This window comes from Alosa pseudoharengus, unplaced genomic scaffold (assembly GCF_046254945.1).
Source record: "Alosa pseudoharengus isolate Yale_2024_CS ecotype anadromous, Long Island Sound unplaced genomic scaffold, YU_APseudo_1.1 YU_APseudo_1.1_scf_17, whole genome shotgun sequence".
Taxonomy (NCBI): Eukaryota; Metazoa; Chordata; class Actinopteri; order Clupeiformes; family Clupeidae; genus Alosa; species Alosa pseudoharengus.
This window is the reverse complement of record NW_027468640.1, coordinates 26,843,332-26,865,363: the sequence shown is the minus strand read 5'-3', so window position 1 is coordinate 26,865,363 and position 22,032 is coordinate 26,843,332. Positions and strand designations below refer to the sequence as shown.

At 39.8% G+C, this 22,032-nt stretch overlaps 1 protein-coding gene across 1 annotated transcript in view; it reads left to right on the top strand.

The window, feature by feature from the left end:
• Window positions 1-1,097: 1,097 nt before the first annotated feature.
• phka1a (phosphorylase kinase, alpha 1a (muscle)) overlaps window positions 1,098-22,032 on the top strand; it is a 22,521-nt gene continuing 1,586 nt past the window's right edge. The window contains exons 1-29 of the mRNA XM_076289140.1: window positions 1,098-1,670; window positions 5,932-6,090; window positions 7,755-7,802; window positions 7,915-8,083; window positions 9,928-10,010; window positions 10,192-10,272; window positions 11,493-11,591; window positions 11,746-11,892; window positions 12,224-12,277; window positions 12,390-12,512; window positions 12,998-13,093; window positions 13,183-13,290; window positions 13,462-13,540; window positions 13,948-14,082; window positions 14,922-15,031; window positions 15,500-15,644; window positions 15,809-15,887; window positions 16,110-16,291; window positions 17,524-17,694; window positions 17,875-17,960; window positions 18,234-18,379; window positions 18,690-18,843; window positions 18,994-19,073; window positions 19,567-19,645; window positions 19,906-20,035; window positions 20,165-20,266; window positions 20,463-20,578; window positions 21,464-21,508; window positions 21,645-21,806. Of these exons, the coding sequence (XP_076145255.1) occupies window positions 1,593-1,670; window positions 5,932-6,090; window positions 7,755-7,802; window positions 7,915-8,083; window positions 9,928-10,010; window positions 10,192-10,272; window positions 11,493-11,591; window positions 11,746-11,892; window positions 12,224-12,277; window positions 12,390-12,512; window positions 12,998-13,093; window positions 13,183-13,290; window positions 13,462-13,540; window positions 13,948-14,082; window positions 14,922-15,031; window positions 15,500-15,644; window positions 15,809-15,887; window positions 16,110-16,291; window positions 17,524-17,694; window positions 17,875-17,960; window positions 18,234-18,379; window positions 18,690-18,843; window positions 18,994-19,073; window positions 19,567-19,645; window positions 19,906-20,035; window positions 20,165-20,266; window positions 20,463-20,578; window positions 21,464-21,508; window positions 21,645-21,806 (3,246 nt within the window). The 5' untranslated portion in view covers window positions 1,098-1,592. The remainder of the gene's footprint in view (window positions 1,671-5,931; window positions 6,091-7,754; window positions 7,803-7,914; window positions 8,084-9,927; window positions 10,011-10,191; window positions 10,273-11,492; window positions 11,592-11,745; window positions 11,893-12,223; window positions 12,278-12,389; window positions 12,513-12,997; window positions 13,094-13,182; window positions 13,291-13,461; window positions 13,541-13,947; window positions 14,083-14,921; window positions 15,032-15,499; window positions 15,645-15,808; window positions 15,888-16,109; window positions 16,292-17,523; window positions 17,695-17,874; window positions 17,961-18,233; window positions 18,380-18,689; window positions 18,844-18,993; window positions 19,074-19,566; window positions 19,646-19,905; window positions 20,036-20,164; window positions 20,267-20,462; window positions 20,579-21,463; window positions 21,509-21,644; window positions 21,807-22,032) is intronic.

Here is a 22,032-nt window from a genome sequence, read left to right as displayed (position 1 = left end):
AAAGTAACTTCCCCAACACTGGTCGTGTCTCCTCAGTTGATGCCTTTATGCACAACTAACTTCTCAAACAGTGTTGCATTCAGACGACGCCTATGGGGCCTGTTAATCATTCCAGCAAAGGAAAATAAACGCTCTACTGGAGCAGAGGGGCTTGACCATGCAAGGGTGCCACAGACAGAGACAGAGATTTCGTGCTTTACAGTATAGATAGTTAGATAGATGTTAGATAGATGTAGACACAGAGTTTCACAGAAAGTATTTTACAGTATTTTGAAAATACAAAAATACACAACACTGAAGTATTTTGATACAAAATACGAAGGCATTTTCATCATCTCAATAAAATACAAATTACAAAATAGTATTTTGTATTTGAAATACGTATTTTAAATGTATTAGAAATACTGCCCATCCCTGGTGGTAGTGTAGTGGTTAAGAAGCTGGACTGTTGTGCCCTTGAGCAAGGCACTAACCCCGACTTGCTCTGGGGACAATGGGCCTTGTAATATAACTGGCAAATGTATGTCACTTTGGATAAAAGCGTCTGCTAAATAAATGTAATGTAATGCCTACTGTGTAGGTTTTTCATTAGGCCTATTTGTGCTCTTATTGAAAAACGATCTGATTTTGATGCCAAAATGTGTATGAAACTAGAACTGCTTCATGATGTTGATGTTCTATTTCCATTTGCAGTGCTCAAATGTCTGTTTCAGATGCTATTGAAGCTCATAGCTCCTGCCAGGGAAGGGCTGGCCTAGGCCTCTGAGGCCTGTGTAGTTGCACTGCCCTCTTGTGGCTGGGGGCCACTTACTTACTGAACAAAACTGAACTTTGTGATCATCAAACACACAACACATGCAACACAAACTCACAGTAAGTTCAGAAAACTACACATTCCTTTTCAGAATCGTCAGGCTGGAACTTATTTGCAGACAGGGTTTTTGCCCCCTTAATCGCATGTATTATCTATGGCTCAAAATAGACCAGTCTGTCATGTAGCCTCTTCTTACGAACCCAACTAGAAAGACAGCCCAATACTGCTAAAGTTTATAACCACGATATTCATATGGCCTTGTCACCCGAGACGATCCAGGAACACGTGTGCCTATGCCCAGGAGAGCGGAACCTAGCGTCCTTGCAGGCACATAGAATAACTTGAAGATAAAAAAAAAATATTTAAGATACGTCTTCTTTAAATTCATCTGTATAGATAATCAGGCTAACTGCATATTTTAAGTTTCAGCGACCTCGAAACGTCACGTCGATAAGACATCGGACTGAGTTTATCACTTTAATTAGAGATTTCTGTTTGTTTTGTTTTACTTCCTTGTAGCCGACAAGCAGATTAAGCTATCCTGTCAGTCTTGTAAATTTGGAAATAATTGCGCGCAATGGCATTTGGATAAAGCTTAAGTTTGTGCAATATTTAGGAGGACTGTTACGTTGCTTGCATTAATTAAAGTAAGCAATTTCGTCACAGAGAAACAAAATTGGACAATATCAATAGGTGATTAGCAAAGCTAACATGGTGTACTTTACTATTTGAAAAACTACGGGAACTGGAAAACAATAGACAATCTTACACGGACACAATGAGGAGTCGCAGTAACTCTGGAGTGAAACTTGACAACTATGCCCGTATAGTTCAGCAAACCATCCTGCGTTACCAGGTGAGGCGAATTATATTCTCCCTTAACATATCAAATTGGTAAGCTTGCATGTTTAGGCTATAAAGTGGCGTAGATTTTATTTAGCAGCTGATTCCATGCGTCAGTATGCCTCCTCACAAGTCCATACGCCACAATGACGATCCGAATTAATACATTGATGACATTATAGGGACACCTCACTGTAGGCTACAAACTAAAACAAGCAATCATCCACGACATAGCCCACACGTTTTGACTTTGTGCAATGGACCTGGCCCAACCATGTTGGTACAAATACTAGCCGTTGTCCGTTCTCATTATATTCTTGCAGTCTTTCTAAATATTAGTCTTTATGACGTGTTAATGTCAGGTCGTCCTTAAAATAGCCTATTTCTTGCTAGTCTGTAACAATTTAAGCCAAACTGAAACAAATGAAGGCTATGGATTGTGTGTGTGTGTGTGTGTGTGTGTGTGTGTGTGTGTTGATCCTCTATGAAAACTTACCACTTAATTGCTTGGTTGCCTCTTGCCAGGCTATAGGTCTTTATTCCACTCAGTATGGGCGACCATAATGGTTTATATATATTGTTTTACAATATTATGAACAAACATGACTCTTAGAGGTGAATTATTACAAATGGTAAGTTTTAAAATGCTTTTGCAGTATTTACACGGCAGTATGTTATGCCTTTCAGTTGTAGTTTCAAGAAAATCATGCTGACAGTCCTATATTTTTGAAGAGGGTGCACTGTCAGAGGATGTTTAGGCAATATGACAGGAGTGGGAGTGAGGTCCCCATGCAGCTGTCCTGGCCCAGTCCCAGATGGTTAGAGAGCAAGTTGGCCCTGACATTCACATGCGTGTGCACACACACACAGGGACAGAGAGAGAGAGGCTATATCACACAAACAAAACAATGCAAACAATGGGATAGGGCCACTTGATGACTTAAATGTACAAACAGCAACATCATGGAATCTCCTGAATCTTACTTGCTATTAACCTTTTCTGCACCGTTTTCTCACATTCTACATCAGTAATGGACACACGATACACCAGATTGTGCACATTCTCTGACTTCAATATTACCCATCATGCTTTGAAGACCGAGACCCATTTATTGAGTGTTTATTTACTGTTTGGGTGTCCTTTCTGAACACACCCAAAATGTTAAAGTTGAAACATTCATTGTTCCCCTTTTGACATAGTGTCATAATTGATAAGGTCTCCTGTGTGAATAGCAACCGTACGATTGCATACAACAAGTAGCAAATTACCTGTGATTGTTGCTCAGCACTGATGGCTTTGCATGGGAAATTATGTTGCTCGTGGGAAGATCTTATTATTTTTTGGTCTGGTCACATATAGAAATACTTTGATGAATGCAATGTCAAGAACCACCTGGCTGTCACTACTTCCTTTGTCTTGTCTAAATCTGTGATGTGGAAATGAAATGATTTTTGAGTATCATCATTGCCACGAGCATACAGTGTTGGGAAAATGTAGAATTTGATTCTTGGAATTTAGGTCTATTTAAAAATGTAATCCATCATCATCATCATCATCATCATCACCATAATGCCAAAGAAGAGATGCTTCTTTCCCTTTTGGCCAATTTGACAAACTGCTAGGAATGGGTTTTTTTTTCCAGCAATGTGTTTCTTGGCTGAAATAACTGAAATGGATATGGTGAAATTGCAATGAATGAATGGAGAAATACTGATAGAGTGTGTGTCAGAGTGTGTGTCACACTCCCCACTATATCTTCAATCTCCACAGCCATCTATTCAAGGTCTACTCCTGCGGTTTACTGTCATCGTATGAAATCAATGTGAATGCACATTATATTGTTCAGCCTTGTTTCAGAGTAAACTATTTTCAAATTTTTTTTGCTCTAAGGACAAATTAAAAATATAAGTTAAAGGTGCCATGTGTAATATCCGCCAAAAAAATCAATTCATACTCCACATTCCATAAAACATGGAGGCAGTATACCTCCAGAAAGTGAGTTGGTCTACCCTAGAGTAACAACCGAGAAACGTGTATTGCAGTTGGCTGGCGGTTATGTTGCCCGCATACCGCCTCCCATGGCCGAAGCTGGTATTATGACACCTGTCGGGCTGTGGCTAGTAATTTAGCATGCTAATTCTGGTTGATATCTCTGCAGCACTATACCTTGCCATTTTTTTAATGACATCATCGCCCTTATTTCTTCTCATTCTTTTGATGCGTGTAGCTCATTTTTTGGATATTTTTACCTCAATTCTTACACATGGCACCTTTAAGGGCTCAGCAATAATATTAGCAGAAATATGGTACGGGCGCTGTAGCCTGTCACACACCACAGCGCTCCCCAAAGAGGGGAATTTTTTTTTTATCGAAAATGGACTCTTGGGAGTGTTACTTCATTTCATTATCATCATCTACCTATCCAGCAGGAAGGATGGTGCGGTGTGTGTCAGGAACAGTGTGTCTATTTGCTGTGAGGTAGCTGAATAAGTTTGCAGTTTGTTCTCTCCTCAGGAACTCGGGAGGCTACAATTTTCTTGTGCATTCTGGACTGTTCAGTCTTTATTGACTCCGCAATCTTCTTTGGATTGTACACTTTTTCTACCTTCATCATACAGTGGTATCGAACATTTGGAGTTGATGCTGCCCAACAAGGGACTTATTTTGCAGTTATCTCATTATATGCAGTTCCACGTGCTGGAGTCTCTTCTGACACACCTGTCATAGTTGATTGGGAAGTGCTTGGGGCCGTGTTTTTCAAAGAGTAATCAACCCTTCTTGGCTTAGTGAAAAAGTCAGCTGCACACTGGGGAAAAGAGAAGTTTTCAACGTCTTCCTTGACTTTGACTTTTACAAGCTTTGGTTGTGTTTTCAAACTACTGACTCGTTTAAAGAATCTCATATACAACTTTTTGTAGTGTCCCCGAAAGTAATCAAAAGTGTTTACCACATTTCCCTGGTTTCACTTGTTAATCTTAGCCTAGCCATCATGTGCCCTGAGCAGTACAATACTCAAAGAATACGGGCCAAAACAATGGCACAGCCATTTTATTTAAGCTTTTACAAGGCTCGTCAGGTTAATCAGTTTTGTCATCACAGGATGAGGAATTTACCTCAGCTAAGCATTGCAGGATACTGATACTGCCTTGTCCTGTATGCAGTCTTTGAATTTTTCAACACATTTCTTGTACTTCTTCACCGATCTTCTACCTGCGATGCAGCTGCTCTTCTATACTCTCCAATGGAAGGCTTTTTCTTGATCTTATTAGAGAAATGCTTGGGTTTGAGGTAAAATCTAGTTCAGTGAGAGATATGATCCCAATCCCTGATAAAATAAAGCCATGTCAGTGTTGTCACATGCCAAATTTGTAGAGGGATGCCAGTTTTTCGTGTTAAATTATAGATTCAGTCTGCCTAAATGTTTTTTTCTTAACTGTTGCCTGCCAAGCAGATATTTCTATCTGCTAGGTGGTCAGCATACATTTTTTTCACCACCAGTGTATTTCAAGTTTTCAAGTGTATTTTCCAAATGGAATGTCACGAAAAATAAACACAGCCTCGTACCAAGAAACAGAGGTGGCATCTATCATCAGAAATTGAAAGCACTATGCTATTTTGCTTCTACCTGTGTACTAAAAAGGAGTGAACATTTGTGCTAAAATCCATGTAAAATCATCTGGTTTAGAATGGGAGAAGTCAGCTGGTTTAGTGAATGGTAGGAACGAAGAGATGGTTATCCAGCATTGCATAGAAATAATGAGAGGCAGGAAGCGAACCCTGGCTTCAGAAAGTATAAAGTCCATGTGTAGTAAGGATATTTGTAATGTTTTAAATACTTTAAAAGAATGTTTTTGTAACTAGAATCAGATGTTATATTTAGCCAATATTTTGATTAATTCATCTGACTCTCTTTACCAAGGCTGTTCACCAAATGGTCTAAAACCAGCTTAGCATTATCTGTCGGCAAAGCCCTATGCATAGTGATAGCATTATGCCACAAAAATACTTGAGTGGAAACCAGCATGATGGCGTTAAGTTACAAAAATATCTTTATTTGTGTTTTTGCTGCTGTTGGTATTTGCAAGAGTTGTTGTCTGTTGGCAACTTAGTTAGCTAATGGTGGCGAGCAAGTTTTGCACAAAATATCTAAAATGCCTCTTTTAGGATAAAAATGGTCTTTTTTTCTCATACGAAGGTCTACATCAAATGCTTACATCGATGTCTGTATACAGGTGTCTGTATCACAGCCTTATTATTGTTATGTTGTGAACAGGACCCTGTGACAGGGCTGCTACCAGCTAGTGGAGATCAGCCACATGCCTGGGTCCGGGATAACGTCTATAGCATCGTGTCTGTGTGGGCCCTGAGCTTGGCGTACCGCAAGAATGCTGACCGTGATGAGGACAAAGCCAAGGCCTACGAACTGGAGCAGGTGAGCACACACATTTTTACAGTGTAGTGGTCAGAAACTAAACTGCTGCCAGCTCACCTATTAAAACTTGAGAGAGTAAATGTCTTATGAATGTTGTTTATGTTATGTTTATGTTTATTTTGAATAATGAATTACACTTTTCCCAACATTTCTCAGCCTAAACAGCCCAAACAGGGTAAAATCAAATAAATAAGTCAGTGACATTACTCCAGATATTGACATTGCATTGTTTGCATGCAGATTCATAATTATCTCAGTTTAAGCTGCTCTGCACTAAGCTGTAGTTTTTTGAAGCCTCAGTGAGAGTCTAGGGTAAGCTGATCTTGATAGGCCGCTTTACAAATTACGACTGAAAGGGAAACCTGCTGTCACCAGACTGAATATGTGTGTGAGGGCCTACCACAGAACATGTCCTACAGAGGATGCCCTGCTCTCATTCTGTGGCTGTTAAAGCTGCAGTTGGCAAGTCTGACAGATTGAGGGGACTTAGCCAAAATTTTGAATGTTTACAACTCTCATGTCCCTCCCCCACTACCACCGAGCACCCTCTCATCGAGTTTGTGCTCGTCAGTGCGCTCCAGACTGCACCAGGCTGTGATTGACAGTCAGATCTTTTTGAGGGCAGCCGTGGCCTACTGGTTAGCACTTCGGACTTGTAACCGGAGCGTTGCCGGTTCCAACCCCGACCAGTAGGCACGGCTGAAGTGCCCTTGAGCAAGGCACCTAACCCCTCACTGCTCCCCGAGCGCCGCTGTTGTTGCAGGCAGCTCACTGCGCCGGGATTAGTATGTGCTTCACCTCACTGTGTGTTCACTGTGTGCTGAGTATGTTTCACTAATTCAAGGATTGGGATAAATGCAGAGACCAAATTTCTCTCACGGGATCAAAAGAGTATATATACTTATATACTTATACAGATCTCACACAGCCCTGCTCTGATTGGACCAGAAGAACTGGGAGCTGTGGATTTTTGCAAAACAAATAACAGGCTCTAGGTGGAGGTAGAAGTGCAGGTTTTTTCCTAAAACTGGCTGATTTATGTTGTTCTGTCGGAGCATAGTGTCGGTTTCAGTGAATATGATCAAAAAAATCTTGCCAACTGCAGCTTTAACATGGGATCATTTTCAAATACAGTGGAACCACAAATCCTTGCCAAGAAGCCAAACATTTATTGTTGCATTAAACTTACTGATTACTAGATTTTGTTGTCTATTAAATACCGAATAGTATTCTATCTGTGAATTATTTAACATGCAGAGCTCTGAGCTCTTTAATCCATGTCATATCAGTCCGTCTCTTGATATGAAGAGGCTTGACAATATCAGTCAATGATGTTGGTAATTAATGGTATGTACAGTATGAAGGTGTTTGTATGTAAGTGTTATAGCTCTGGTTAGACAGAGGCAGAGACAGTGTGAGCACCAGGAATCTCAAGTTACTCTGTCCTAATTAGGTTGAGGAGTAGAGGGAAAGGGCAAAGTTGAACTGGGTATGTTTGGTTGTCTGGTAATCTCTGTCTATGTTTGTGACCTATTAAAAGCAGTCAAAAGGGCAGTCATGCATCATTTAGAATACAGTACTTTATTCTTTGGCAACTGCAAAAAAAAAAAGTGTCTTATTTTTCAAAAATAATATTTTTTCTTGCACCCTGTGTCTCTTTCTAGAGTGTAGTTAAACTAATGAGGGGAGTACTGCAATGTATCATGAGGCAGGTGAGTTGGCTGTACATCAGCTCTATTTCTGTGCAATTACTCCTGTGGAGATCATACTATTTTTCTTACGTAGATCTTCTTAGATACCTTTTTGAAATGTGTGTCCGCTTAGTTGGATAAAGTGGAGAAGTTCAAATATAGCAAGAGCACCAAGGACTCCCTGCATGCCAAGTACAACACCCACACATGTGCCACAGTGGTGGGGGACTCAGAGTGGGGCCACCTCCAGGTGGATGCCACTTCTCTCTTCCTGCTCTTCCTGGCACAAATGACTGCCTCAGGTTGGTATGGATGTGTAGCTTAAGCTACTTGCAAACGTGTTCAACCCTTCTGAAAATCATCACCATCATCGTTGTCTAGTTTACAAAACACACTTGCTTGTGCATATTTTCCCAGTCTGTGTTTTCATCATGAACAGTTATGCTGTAGTATATTGTAAAGGATATTTTTGGTCTTGTATGACCATAAAAATGTTATCCATACCTTAAAGCTACAGTTGGAAAGTCTCATCGAGTTTGTGCTCGTCAGTGCGCACCTAACTGTGATTGACAGTCAGATCTCACACAGCCCTGCTCTGATTGAACCAGAAGAACCGGGAGCTGTGGATTTTTGCAAAACAAATAACAGGCTCTAGGTGGAGGTAGAAGTGCGGGTTTTTTTCTAAAACCGTCTGATTTATGTTGTTATGTCGGAGCATAGTGTCTGTTTCAGTGAATATGATCAAAAAAATCTTGCCAGCAGCTTTAAGCACCCTCCATATATGCTTTGTTTTCTGGTGGCTTTTTGTCATCCTGCACCAGAGTCTAGTTTAGCCCTCAGGATTGTAGACACCTGCACCCCAATGCCAGCTACTTAGCTTTGTAGATTTTCTGAAGTAATGGCTAGACTACTGGTAGCTTCTCTCACTAGTTCATATCTACAGGGGACAGGGACAGCTTTTTCTTTTTTTTTCTACGAAACCTATTGATGCAACTTCCGCTTTTTTCCTCACAGATAGTGCATCAAAAACACATGAATATTTTCATGGTGCCTTTTCCTCGCTTAAGCATTAAGAATCCTCTTGATTCTTCAGTCCTCATTTTCCTCTTCATTGGAGTGATTTGTATATCAAAAAGGGGATCACTACTTTGACCACGCATAGGTCGTACCTAACCATCACATCATTGTGAATGTATAGCTCTCTGCCCCTTCATAACCATTTACTCCTATATAAATAGTGTTCTACTTAAATTCTATTTTAAATACCGTTTCTGGTGATATAATTAGCCATGATTCACACAAGCATGAAATAAACAGACCTCTAATTATATGAGTGAGTCTCAAGTAGCAAGGAGCAAACATGCTAATAAAAATGTGCATCCTTTTTGTGAATGACTTTGCTTGAAAGCTACCGGTAAATCTATATACTCTGCTAAAAATGAATGAATACATTTTGTTTTTACTCTTGACCCTGAGCTAGTGCTTTTAAAAAACACACAATCATACCCAGCCAGTGCACACTACTGCAGACACAACATGATGGTGCTCCATAGATACTCTGTGCGGAAGATACGGATGATGAAATTTGTGGTTTTACGAAATCATCCGCACTGTGTGGAGACTGTGTGTGTCCACAGAACTATACTTAGGCCTTAGAGGGCACCTCCGGATCATTTCTTAGTAGTTTGTCATCTTCCTTAATCTGGAACCCAAAAGCCCAGGGGGTTGAATACCTTGCAAGTAGTAGCCTATATTTCGTTTCGTTTAATGTTATGTAATGTAAAATATATTGCCTTTGGACATATGCTAGACCATAAATGTATGCAATAAATGTACTGATTGGGAAAATATATGTGCATGCCAAATATATTTTGTAATTGTGGAAATGGGGATGACTCAGTTTCATAACATAACGGGTAGAATACAAATGTGATTTGCCATTTGTCATACTACTTTGAAGATTCAAAAGTACACACTTAAAACTAATGTGTTGTCCCTATCTGGACACAGAGATGTGTTTAAAAACAACGCAAGTTGTGTTGTTTTGAATACATTCGTTTTAAGAGTATATGAACACCAGTGCCGACAAAATACAAACACATTTAGACAATGTCCGTTTATTTCTCTTTTGTGCTGTGTTTCACAGGACTCATCATTGTCTACACACAAGATGAAGTGGATGTAATCCAGAACCTTATGTTCTACATTGAAACTGCATACAAAGTGGCTGTGAGTAGACAGAAGTGTATTTTGTGCATTTTTTTTTTATTTTTGACTCAGATTGTCATTTATTCTATTCTTCTTCTTCTGAGTTATGTAATCATCAATGATGAAAGCTGAAAAATAGTATCTTGTATATTATACAAAGATAATATTTATATGCAAAGATATATTTTTATCTCTCCAACAGGATTATGGTATGTGGGAGAGAGGCGACAAGACCAACCAGGGTATCCCAGAGCTCAATGCTAGCTCTATTGGCATGGCCAAAGTAAGTGCAACACTCATTGTCAAAGCTACCACAAATTTAGCCGCATCATTCTGCATGACAGTGTTTTATGCAAATAAAAAAGCTGTGTATTAACTGAAGTGCCCGATAGCCTAATGAATCAGAATCAAGTGTTTTAATCATAAAAAAGAATGGAAAAAAAGAAATGCATTCCCATGTATAGCCTGCCCCTGTGTAGGCTATTAACTTCATTAACATCAAATTTTGCAAAATCAATGTATAAACCTTATACAAATCAATGTATAAACCGGTGCTGAGCACAGCTCAGAAGAGGTAAACTAGGTTTATTGGTATGTATTTTTATTGAGTTGTATAGAATGTATAGTTCTCTGACTACTTAAGTCAACGATTCAACACACCCTATACAGAGTAAAGGCGTGAGAGCAAGTAAACCATGGAGTAAATGACATTTGGATTTAACCTGGACATGATCACTCTGTCCCAGTGGCTTGCCCTTCCACTGAGCAGCTGAGAATGTAACTTAGGATGGCATGTTATGATCCATGCTCTGGTGGAGCACCCCTCGGGCTATCTGACCTTATTTAACCTCAGTATGATTACTCTAGTGTACAGTTCTCAGATTGGCTGCTTCGATCCATGGGTGAGCAGCAGCCGAAGGCTTTAAAGGAACACTCTACACCTTTTTTGGGCAACTTTTACAACTTTTTGGGCAATAAGCTCATTAGCCGAATACCCCAGAGATAGATAAGAGGATACATTCCCTCCTCTCTGCAATAACCCAGTCTGATCACACCAGCCTAGCCTAGCATAATTCACTGGAATTGAAAGCCTATAGCTCCCTTTTAGCTACAGGCTAGCTATAGGCTAATCAGTCTAACCCACTTAGAGTGAATTATGCTAAAGTAGGCTAACAGTGTCAGACTAGGTTACTGCACGCACAGAGAAGATAAAGATATCTATCCTCAAATAAGATAATTTCCCAAAAAGTTGATCTGTACAGGGTCTGATGTAGGCCTGAGCCCGTGGGAATAATAATTCCTAGTTCTTGCTCAACCAGCATGGAAACACTAAAAAGTTTGTACCTCTTTGGTCAAATTTATCCCTGCAGTGAATGAAGTTGTTGTTGTGGTTTTGAGAATGTTGGTAGAACAGTAAGATATGAAGCCCTAAATGAATACATTTATGGATAGCTTTATTGTATTTGTATGTGACGAATAAAGCTCTCTGAATTCTGGTGACAGGCTGCACTGGAGGCACTGGATGAGCTAAATCTGTTTGGTGCCAAAGGAGGACCAGGGTCTGTTGTCCATGCATTATCAGATGACATTCAGCATTGCCAGGTAAGACCAGCGTAAAGTATTCTTTTATTAAATAATGAAAAGTCCTAATAAGTTCCCTATACCTCATGTGCATCATTGATATACTGAAGTGACCTAATGCAGCCCATATGAAGAACGCTGGTAGTAAATCAGATTTGTTTTTTGTTCTTCACAGTCCATCCTTAATTCCATGCTACCCCGGGCCTCGACCTCCAAGGAGGTGGATGCAGGAGTCCTCTCCATCATCTCGTATCCTGCTTTTGCAGTGGAAGACATGAGCATAGTCAATCTCACCAAAGAGGAGATCATCTCCAAGCTGCAGGTCTTTCTACTGATAAACACTTTCAATCTGTTCCTAGAGGGTTTCTGGATGAAACGTTCAAAACCAATGCAGATACTTTAAAATGAAAATGAATCGGACGTTAGCATAACGCTTTACAAAATGTTTTGACATTTTGACATTTTTGTATGTCCCCAAGTTACCATTAGCTCAATGTTGTTTTCTGTGCCACTGGAAATGCCTTAGGTTTGTTTGTTTATGCCGTTGAAAGGGTCTATATCAGACTGTATTTACAAGTTTAAAGCCTTATGAACAGAATTCCTGAATTCCAGAATTCCAGAAATCTGTAATAATTATCTTTCCCTCTTTACAGGGACGCTATGGTTGTTGCAGATTCCTCAGGGATGGCCACAAAACCCCCAAAGAGGTGAGAAGTGTGAGGTTGTGAGGTTTGTAAGGACCTCTTGTGAGGTATCAACTCCAGCTCTCTTCCACTGGCAATCGCACAAACTTCTCTTTCCATCTCCCCATCCTGGCAGGATCCAACCCGACTATATTATGAGTCTGCTGAGCTGAAGTTGTTTGAGAATATTGAGTGTGAGTGGCCTCTCTTCTGGACTTACCTTATCCTGGATGGGATTTTCATCAACAGCCCAGAGCAGGTTGGCTGTGTGTGTGTGCATGTGTGTGTGTGTGGAGAAAGTCCCTGTAGACAAGCTGAAGTATGTTTCACCTATGCTATTTGGTTGCATATGCGTATACAGTTATGCTCATAAGTTTACATACCCTGTACAAACACAATGCTAAAGTTGACTAAAAAAGTGGAGGAACATTTATTTATTTACGATACATTATTCATTCACAAAGAAAATTGGTGTCCTTAAAGGTTGTGTAAACTTTTGAGCACAACTGTAACTCAAAACTACTCTGATTAACATTGTTTTGGTCCCAAATCAAAATATACACTCTGTATCATCCAAAAATATAATGTAAACATTCATATTCAGCTCAGCTTACTAAAGTAAACATGTTAGAGACGTTAAGGGAAGATGTCCAGAGTAAAAATGTAATGTAAATGAATTTTGCTTGAATCTGTGTACTACTGCTAGCATTATATTCTAATTGGCTGATCACTGATCCGTATCAGGTGCAAGAGTACAGGGAAGCTCTAGATGGCATTCTTATCAAGCAGAAGGATGGGATTCGTCTGGTACCAGAACTCTACAGCGTCCCAGCAGATAAAGTGAGAAAATGCGTTGTTCTTCTAAGTGGTTAGTCCATTTCTGATTTAACACTTTCTGGGTTCACGTAAATGAATGTGTGTTTGACCAGGTGGATGAGGAGTATGTCAACCCCCACACCGTGGAGAGGGTACCTATGGGCAAGTGCCCTCTGAGATGGGGCCAGTCTCTATATGTTTTGGGGAGCCTCTTGGCAGAGGTGACGTATTAATGTTTTGTGTATTTCTTTTTCTTCTTCTCTAGTGTTTTGCGGTTCTGTTCCTTTGAGATATGATATGACCCGTCTTGCCTTAATCTGATCTGTGAACAGATGTGAATCTCTGATTTGCCTTTCTACAAGTGCTAAAGCAGCTTTTGGTTTTTGGTGCAGGGTTTTTTGGCTCCCGGAGAGATTGATCCTCTGAACCGGCGCTTTTCCACTATCCCAAAGCCTGATGTAGTTGTACAAGGTTTGCCAATTTAATAGACTTTTCAAAACTTTTTTTTTAACCCTGGTTGATATTTAGCATTCTTAAGATTACCTGGACATAATTTGCAAGACTACATAGCTCAAAACAGGCTACTTCATAGAAGTGAAGAAGATCATTCACCATTTTGATGAATAGGATCATTCACCATTTTGTGAATTTACAAAAGCAATTTATGCAATCCAGTTATGGGACAGCATTGCAGTTTAAACAGTTTTTGACTATTAAAAAGTAATTCTTGAAATCTTGCAAGTTATAAGTCTGTGAAACCTGATACAAATCTCACTGTATTGGTTCCATATACCTATTGCTTATTGAATTCAATTTATGTTTGATCTGCATAAAGATTTTAATTTTAATTTACATTTTCTGTGCTTCTACTTTCTTAGTCTCGGTTTTGGCCGAGACAGAGGAGATCAAGCAGCTGCTGATAAAAAACGGGATTGAGGTGGAGACCGTGGCAGACATCCACCCCATCCGAGTACAGCCCTCCCGGGTGCTTAGTCACATTTATGCCAGACTCGGTAAGAGGTGGTTCACCCAAAATATTTTTTTGCCCAACTCATTGGAAGGGAAGGGAAGCAGTAAAGACTTGGAAGGGAAGGAATAAAGACTAGGAATGAAAGAATAAAGACTAGGAATGAAGGAATAAACACTAGGAATGAAGGAATAAAGAAGAAATAAATGAAGACAAGCCATAAAGACTGAATAGGAGCACACTCTAGGAGGTACCCTTCTGGGACACCTAAAGCCTCATTTATGCTGAACTTTAAATACGGATACGGATTCAGATGGAGCCTCCGTCTGTTCTCTGTGTTGATTTAGTCCATAATTTGACTCTGTTCACTTCAAGCTTATGAATCTGGACAGAACGGATCAATGTATGAAACGGACATACAGTAGTCACTTTCATATGAAAAGGGAGCGTAAACTAGGCTTAAAGTCTACATCTCTGCCCTTTTGCCAGTTGCCAGAGCTGCTTTTGGTTTAAACTTGGGCTGAAACACAATGCTCATCAATGGTACTTGGTTGAAACATTTTGACCAATCAAAGCTTATCAATTCAGTCAATCACACTGCTAATGCAACCAGATATGACTTTTTGTGCATTGCAACCTCCACATTTCCAGTGTGATTGGTGCTTAACAGCTTCACAACTGACAACAATTTTTAGAAATAATTCACAATTTAAGAAATTCAGAGAAGGTCAACTGTGAGGCTGTTTGTGAATCCACACACAATCTGTGAAATCAGAATACATAGTGTCATTTATGTCATTTGTGATTATATTTTATTCTCTTCTTTTATTCTCTATCATGGACTGTTTTGGTCACTGTAGTGTGTTGTCCTCCCCTACTCCACAGGGCGGAACCACAGACTGGGCCTAACGGGAAGACCCTATCGGAGGATGGGAGTACTGGGAACGTCCAAACTGTACATTGTCCGGAACACCATCTTTGCTTTCACTCCTCAGGTACATGATGGCATGAGAACAAGGAGGTTCCATTTAATGCTACACCATGATAGTCACACAGAACATTTGTCTGGGGGACCGTCAGTTTTATATATAATCATGTGCCTCAGGCCCATTATAAACTTTATACTTTATGTTGCCATGGTTGATTTTCAGATGCCATGGATGTTATCATTTCAGTTATTTTGCCATGATTTGGAAATTGATATGGAAAAGTAAACTTTTTGTTAACTATAAACTTTCTGAAACTTTCTGTGGGCATGCCGAGGAATGCATAATATTCAATAATATTCGAGGAATGCATACTATTCAATAATATCCGAGGAATGCATAATATTCAATAATATTCGAGGAATGCATACTATTCAATAATATTCTAGGAATGCATAATATTCACTATGTAAACTTGACTAGACTAGAGTTGTAGCCAGCCAAATTTGTATATACACCTCCTCTCTCTCTTTGCAGTTTATTGACCATCAGCAGTTTTACCTTGCTTTGGACAACAGAATGATTGTGGATATGCTACGCACTGACCTATCCTACTTGTCTTCACGCTGGAGGATGACTGGTCGACCCATGGTCACTTTTCCCATCTCTCAGACTATGCTGAGTAGGTTCATATACGCTTCCTCCTTATCAAACCTTTGCTTTACTTGAATTAGTTTGAATCCATGAAAAGTAGTACCATCTTTCATTGAAATGTCAGTTTCCCACATAGATATGATTGTCTTTGCCTGATGCTGTTTTGAGCGATGTGTTATCTTGCTCTCACAGCTGAAGACCATACTGACCTGGATCCGGCTGTCCTTGCAACACTTAAAAAACTTCAGGATGGTTATTATGGAGGAGCAAGGTGAGATTCGGAATGTCATGTGGTTCCTCTCTGTTTTTTTTGTGTGCAAATTTCTGTTGTACTAATCACACACTTATCTCACCAACACGTTTTCCCACTATGAGAATTGGAATGCCAGTCGGATTTTGTTTTGTGTTTTTGTTTTGTTCATTTCTGTTGTACTAATCACACACTTATTTCACCACTTCCCCTAATCACACTTTTTCCCTCCCTCACTGATAGAATACAGACGGGGAAGTTGTCAGAGTTCTTGACCACTTCCTGTTTTGCGCACTTGAGTTTCATGGACAGTGGTAAGAATCGGGGCAGCTGCATGGCCTGGGATGATGATGATGATGATGATGAAGAGGATGAAGAAAATGACTGCTTTGAGCGGCCCATGCATGAGCTCGAATTTAATGATGGTAAGGGTGGGGAGGGGATGCAGAAGCATCAGCCATTGGTACAATACAGTTCCATTCATGCTCATGTTTGTCTAAAAATACACCACTTTATTCACCATGTTTCATTTGAAGAAAAATAAAAAGGCTGATGTTCCTGACGGCAGTTTCAGGTAACAGGTTATTAGAGTTCACAGAGAACCATGTCATTCCACAATGATCAGCTCTGTACAGGACCCTGTTACAGAACCTTATCATATTTTTTTGATTTATCATTTTTTTTTTTATAGTTGTTGCAATGTTTCTTCTGAATTGCATCTTTAACTCAAACTGACACAAAAAACTTTTTTGAGTGGTTTGAGTCTTAATAGTGAAAACTAAAGTGTCACTTTGATTAATTAATTAAATTAAATGACTTAATTAAATGACTAATGACTTCAAAGACAATTTCCACTGCTTTGTCTAACTGTCATCTTCATGTCTAGTTAATCACTGATCCTCTCATATCCCTGACCCTTTTAATCACGTACCCTGGCTAAGTACAGATCTACCCTACCATCATTGTGACTGCAATAGAATAGCCTGACTGCTACTTTGGTTACACTTTACTCGGATAGTCTGACTATCTACAGATGCTTAGATTCAACAAGCTATCTGTTGATACGGTGTTAACCCCATGGTTAAGGTTATGGGTTGTATTTGGGTAAGGTGATGTTCAGCTATTGCTCAGCAACAATTTTACATACTGAACATGAACCTTAACAGATGATCTGTTAAGTCTCTGTGGCCAGACTATCTAAGTCAAGTGTTACCACAACTTTTTGTGGTGTTATTACGCTGCTTCATTGCATGTGATCCTCTTGAAAGCACGCTGGCAGAGTGAATGTGATTGCTGCAAAATGGATTTAAAGAAAGATGAAATAATCCTTTACTTGTCTCAACAATAGAGAAATTGGCATTGTTATGCATGACTTTTCAAGATTATATATTTGTATTTTTTTGTGTATGTAGGTGCAAAGTGCATGGCACATTACAAAATTGTAAATGAAAAGCATGTGTGCACAGTTCTGGAAAAATGTAATCTATATAATAATCTATTCTAGTAATCTAATAATCTATTCTTCCAAAAATTAAAGGAACATCTCCACAGCAATATTCTAAATACTTCTTGCTTTTGCCTCGTCTTTCTCTCTCTCTCTCTCTCTCTCTCTTTCTCTCTTGATCTCTCTCTTTCTCTATTGATCTCTCTTTCTCAGAGACGGATGACCTGGCGCAGTACCTAGACCAGCTCTTAGCTACTTCAGTTCCCAGGCAAGGTCTCCAAGTGACCGAAAGAGTGACCGGCCTGAGTCGTTTCAAAGCAGCAGCGAATAAGACACGAGAGATGGTGTCACTTATGCGTAAAGCTAAAGATCTGCAGATTCAAAGTGAGTTGTGCTTCTTGTTTAGTCCTCATCAGTTTTCAACTTTTTTAACTGCGATGTCAGAAATGTTACTTTTAGTAAACTTAATTGAGTAGTCGCACAGTTACCACATTGTTTTGCAATTACTTTAGATTATTAGATATACATGTAACTTGTGAAATGTGCATCTTCCTTTTACTCTAGACATTCACATGTACTTGCCTACTAAGCTGTTCCGCTCCCCTCAACCCGCCCTGAACCTTAGAGATTCTTCTGGACCTCAGAGTCAGGTGTGTGTTCATTTGCATTGATTTGTTTTTTCAAGTCACAGTTCGGTTCATTTTTGGTACGGTAAGCCTTTAGGTACTGCAAGCCTAAAATTCACTGAAAATATTGCTGATGCAGAACTGGGATAGTATTTTAGAATTGAACCTTGAACAATAAGAATATTCAACCTAACATACTGTACCTAAATGGTTCGGTACAGATACGTGTACCTTTACACCCCTATGCTGTATTGATATGCCATTGTCTTTGTGACTTTGTTCCTTTGCTATCCTCAGGGCCCAGAGGTGATAGTGACCGCAGAGTGTAACCTGCCCCGAGATGTCAGCGGTAACATCGACTACGAAGCTCTAGTCCGACTTCTCGCCGAAACACGCAACCTACACGATCAGGCAGACATCTTGTATATTCTCTTTAAAGACAAGTTAGTATCACCGCTCAGTGTCACTTTTCATCACTATAAGGTTCTTCACATTGGAAATGGTTCTTCAGAAAGACTTTTTTCATGCCTGTTTGCATTTTCTTTAATGGTTCTTCAAAGAACTATCTTGAGGGCTTTGAGGGTTCTTTGAAGCACTATAAAAGGTTGTTCTATCATGGTAATGCTCTGAAGAACCAGTTTTGGCACCATTATTTTTTTGTACTACCAGAAATGTATTCTTTTTCATGGTTTCATGGTTTATCTCTCTTTCCCTGTCTACACACTCATCATTGGCCCTTTCTTCCGACTCTAGAGGGATGGACTGGGACCTACGCCTGCAAGGTAAGGGAACGACAGTTCGCCACTTGCTCATGGATCTTTACGAGAAGGCCGGTGACCTGCGTATGTGGGGCCTCATTCGAATGATCTCTGGGATGCTCCGGAAGAAAGTGGAGGAGCTTGACTGGGTTAGATTTGCCGGCTGACTTCATTCATTGTTGTAAATTGAGAGTAATGCATGGGCACGTTTACATTGCTTTATCAAAACAATACATACTGTAGTTAACGAGACTCGCCGGAGATGAAAGAATTTGTTTTTGTTTTGTGTCTATGGGCAGGCCTGCTCTGATCTGCTGTCACATCAGAAGCATCTGACTGTGGGCTTACCACCAGAGCCCAGAGAGAAGACCATCTCCGCGTTAGTCCACCTCCCAACACATCCACAAATCTCCTACCCTCCACAACAAATACATATCAGACATTTTCACCCTACACAGACTTCACAATATGAAAGATTTGAAAAAATGGAGTAGAAGACAGTACGATACATGCGGTTGGGAATGTGTTTAAAAGCTGTAATATTGATATTTTGGCAGTTGAACATTTGAGCCAAACCAAAAAGTAATACCACTTTGCTCCCATGCCTTTTGTGTCCCTTTATTAGACTACTAATGAGCGGAGTGCAATCATTCATCAAAAGCAAAGCGATATTTTCACATTTCACATTAGCATTTAGTCAACAGCAAATGCTCCATATGAATATTATGAATAATAACATGCATAATGCATGGGCCATACATAATAAGTCATACATAATGAACATCTGTGTATTGATGTGAAAGTACAATCTAGGCTGTATATACAGTATATATATACTATACATTTTGAATATCACATTTGCATGTGTGCAGGCCCATGCCTCCAGATGAGCTGGTCAAGCTTATTGATCAGGCCAGTGAAAGTAACATCACCATCGCCATTCTCACTCAGGTGAACATATTCTCATATGTTGTTATTATTGAGCCAGAGCAAGCTTCTAAGTGACTTATCCATATCAACAGATCTCTCTCTGTGTGTGTGTGTGTGTGTGTGTGTGTGTGTGTGTGTGTGTGTGTGTGTGTGTGTGTGTGTGTGTGTGTGTGTGTGTGTGTGTGTGTGTGTGTGTGTGTGTGTGTGTGTGTGTGTGTGTGTGTGTGTGTGTGTGTGTGTGTGTGTGTGTGTGTGTGTGACTGTGTCCCCCTCTAACACAGGAAATAATGGTGTACCTGGCCATGAACATGAGAACACAGCCGAACTTGTTCAGTGAAATGTTCCGTCTTCGTATTGGTCTTATCATCCAGGTCATGGCCACTGAGCTGGCCCAGTCCCTTAACTGCTCCGGTACGTATGTCCCACCTCTGGCCTGATGGTCGACAATTGCATACACTTGTGTCATGTAAAATCTTATTCTGTGTGTGTGTGTGTGTGTGTGTGTGTGTGTGCGCGTGTGTGTGTGTGTGTGTTCCTTAGGTGAGGAGGCCACAGATAGTCTAATGAATCTGAGTCCCTCTGAGTTGAAGAACCTGCTCCATCATATTCTGAGTGGGAAAGAGTTTGGAGTGCAGAAGAGTGGTTAGTATATGATTAGGATTTGTGTGCATGTGCACCTTAATTGTTTAGCAACAGGTGTACGCTACTATTTTTTCACTTTCATGATGAAGCTTTTGTGTGATATTAGTTATGAGTGCAAAATCATTATTCTCCTTATACAGTAAGCGAGTCATACACTTCGCTGTTGTGTGTATGACTATTTTTTCCCCCCATTTAGTTCGCTCTGTACAGACAGGTGCTAGTCCTGCTATTTCTATCCATGAAGTTGGCAACGTGGGAGCTACAAAGAGTGAGAGAGCGGGCATCAGCAAACTCAAAAGTGACATAAAGATGGTACAGAACCTTCTTCCATATGGACATTTGATGGTGCTCAACATCCTATATTGAAATAAAATGGCCATGGATCAGGGAGAAGGATTTATTGAATAATATCTCAAGTTCAAGCTCAAGTTCATTTAGACAGATGTACATTAACAAAAGGACAACATTAGAATGGAATGTTTTGGAGGAGAAAAAGCAGCAGGTCAGTTTGTTAATAAGAGCACTAGGAAAGCATTAATATGGTACACTAAGATTAAATAACAAAATAAAATGTAACATTTAAGATGGAATAGAGATGATATAGCACTGTAAACATTTATAAAATGAGTGTTTAAAGTAAAAGCGACGTATATGCAACGTTATTAGTACATATTTCAAATACACAAAGAAATAGTGTGATGTGAAATGTGATTATTTTCCTTGTAGTTGGAGGAACGCAGGTTGTCATGGTCAGAACAATCAAAGGTGACACTATGGTGTTGGTGTTGCTCTACTGGTGCTAATTCTCCAGTTCTAATCAGAGGGATGATGCATGATTATGGCAGTCAATTTTTATTCTGGATCATAATTGCAATTATGGCAGCCCTTTTCATTCTGGATCATAATTGCGATTATGGCAGCCCTTGTCATTCTGGAATGTGTAATTGCATTTATCGGGAGTTTAGTTGTGACAGAGCAGCAAACTATTTTTCATCACTGATGGCATAAAATATGAAAAAAGCATGCCAAGTATTGGAGTTATAATCTACTAGTGCCGAAAAAAGTAGCGGTTTAATTTTATTTAATTTACTGTATGTCATATTATTTGTTCATAAAAATCACTGGTGTTCCCTTCAAATGTATCTTTCCTCTAAAAGAAATCCTTATCATTTTCATATCTGTGTTTCTCACCCGCAGGGTCAACACACACACGCTTTGGATGTTGAGCATGTGGAATCCGTGGTAAGAGGAACACCTTCAAAAACCCATTAGTGCCAGTTTACACAGCACTGGAATTTAGTAGTATTGGGATACAACTTATAACTTTCTTCTGTGCATGTCATGATATAGGCACGTCATTGATATATTTGCTTTGTAGAGGTGCCGGTTTCCGTCCATTGAGTCGTTAGATGGGGCAACTGTTGCTCATCCAGGAAAAGACAGTCGTCAGGGTCAGTGGCTACGCAGGAGAAGGCTGGATGGAGCCCTGAACAGAGTGCCTGTGGGCTTCTATCAGAAAGTCTGGAAGATTCTACAGAAGGTCAGCAGGATGACACTATGGGCCCTGATTTGAATAATTGGCACAGTGCAAAGTCTAACTAAAGCTAATTTAATGACTGGGCGAAATCAAATCGCTAATTTAACACCATGGGCGAGACCTTAACTTCAAACATCAGTAGGCCAGCTCAATGCTCCCACAGGTTCATGCAAGAGAACTTTACTTGTTGATAGACGTTGCACTTTGCCTACCATTTAAATTAGATTGA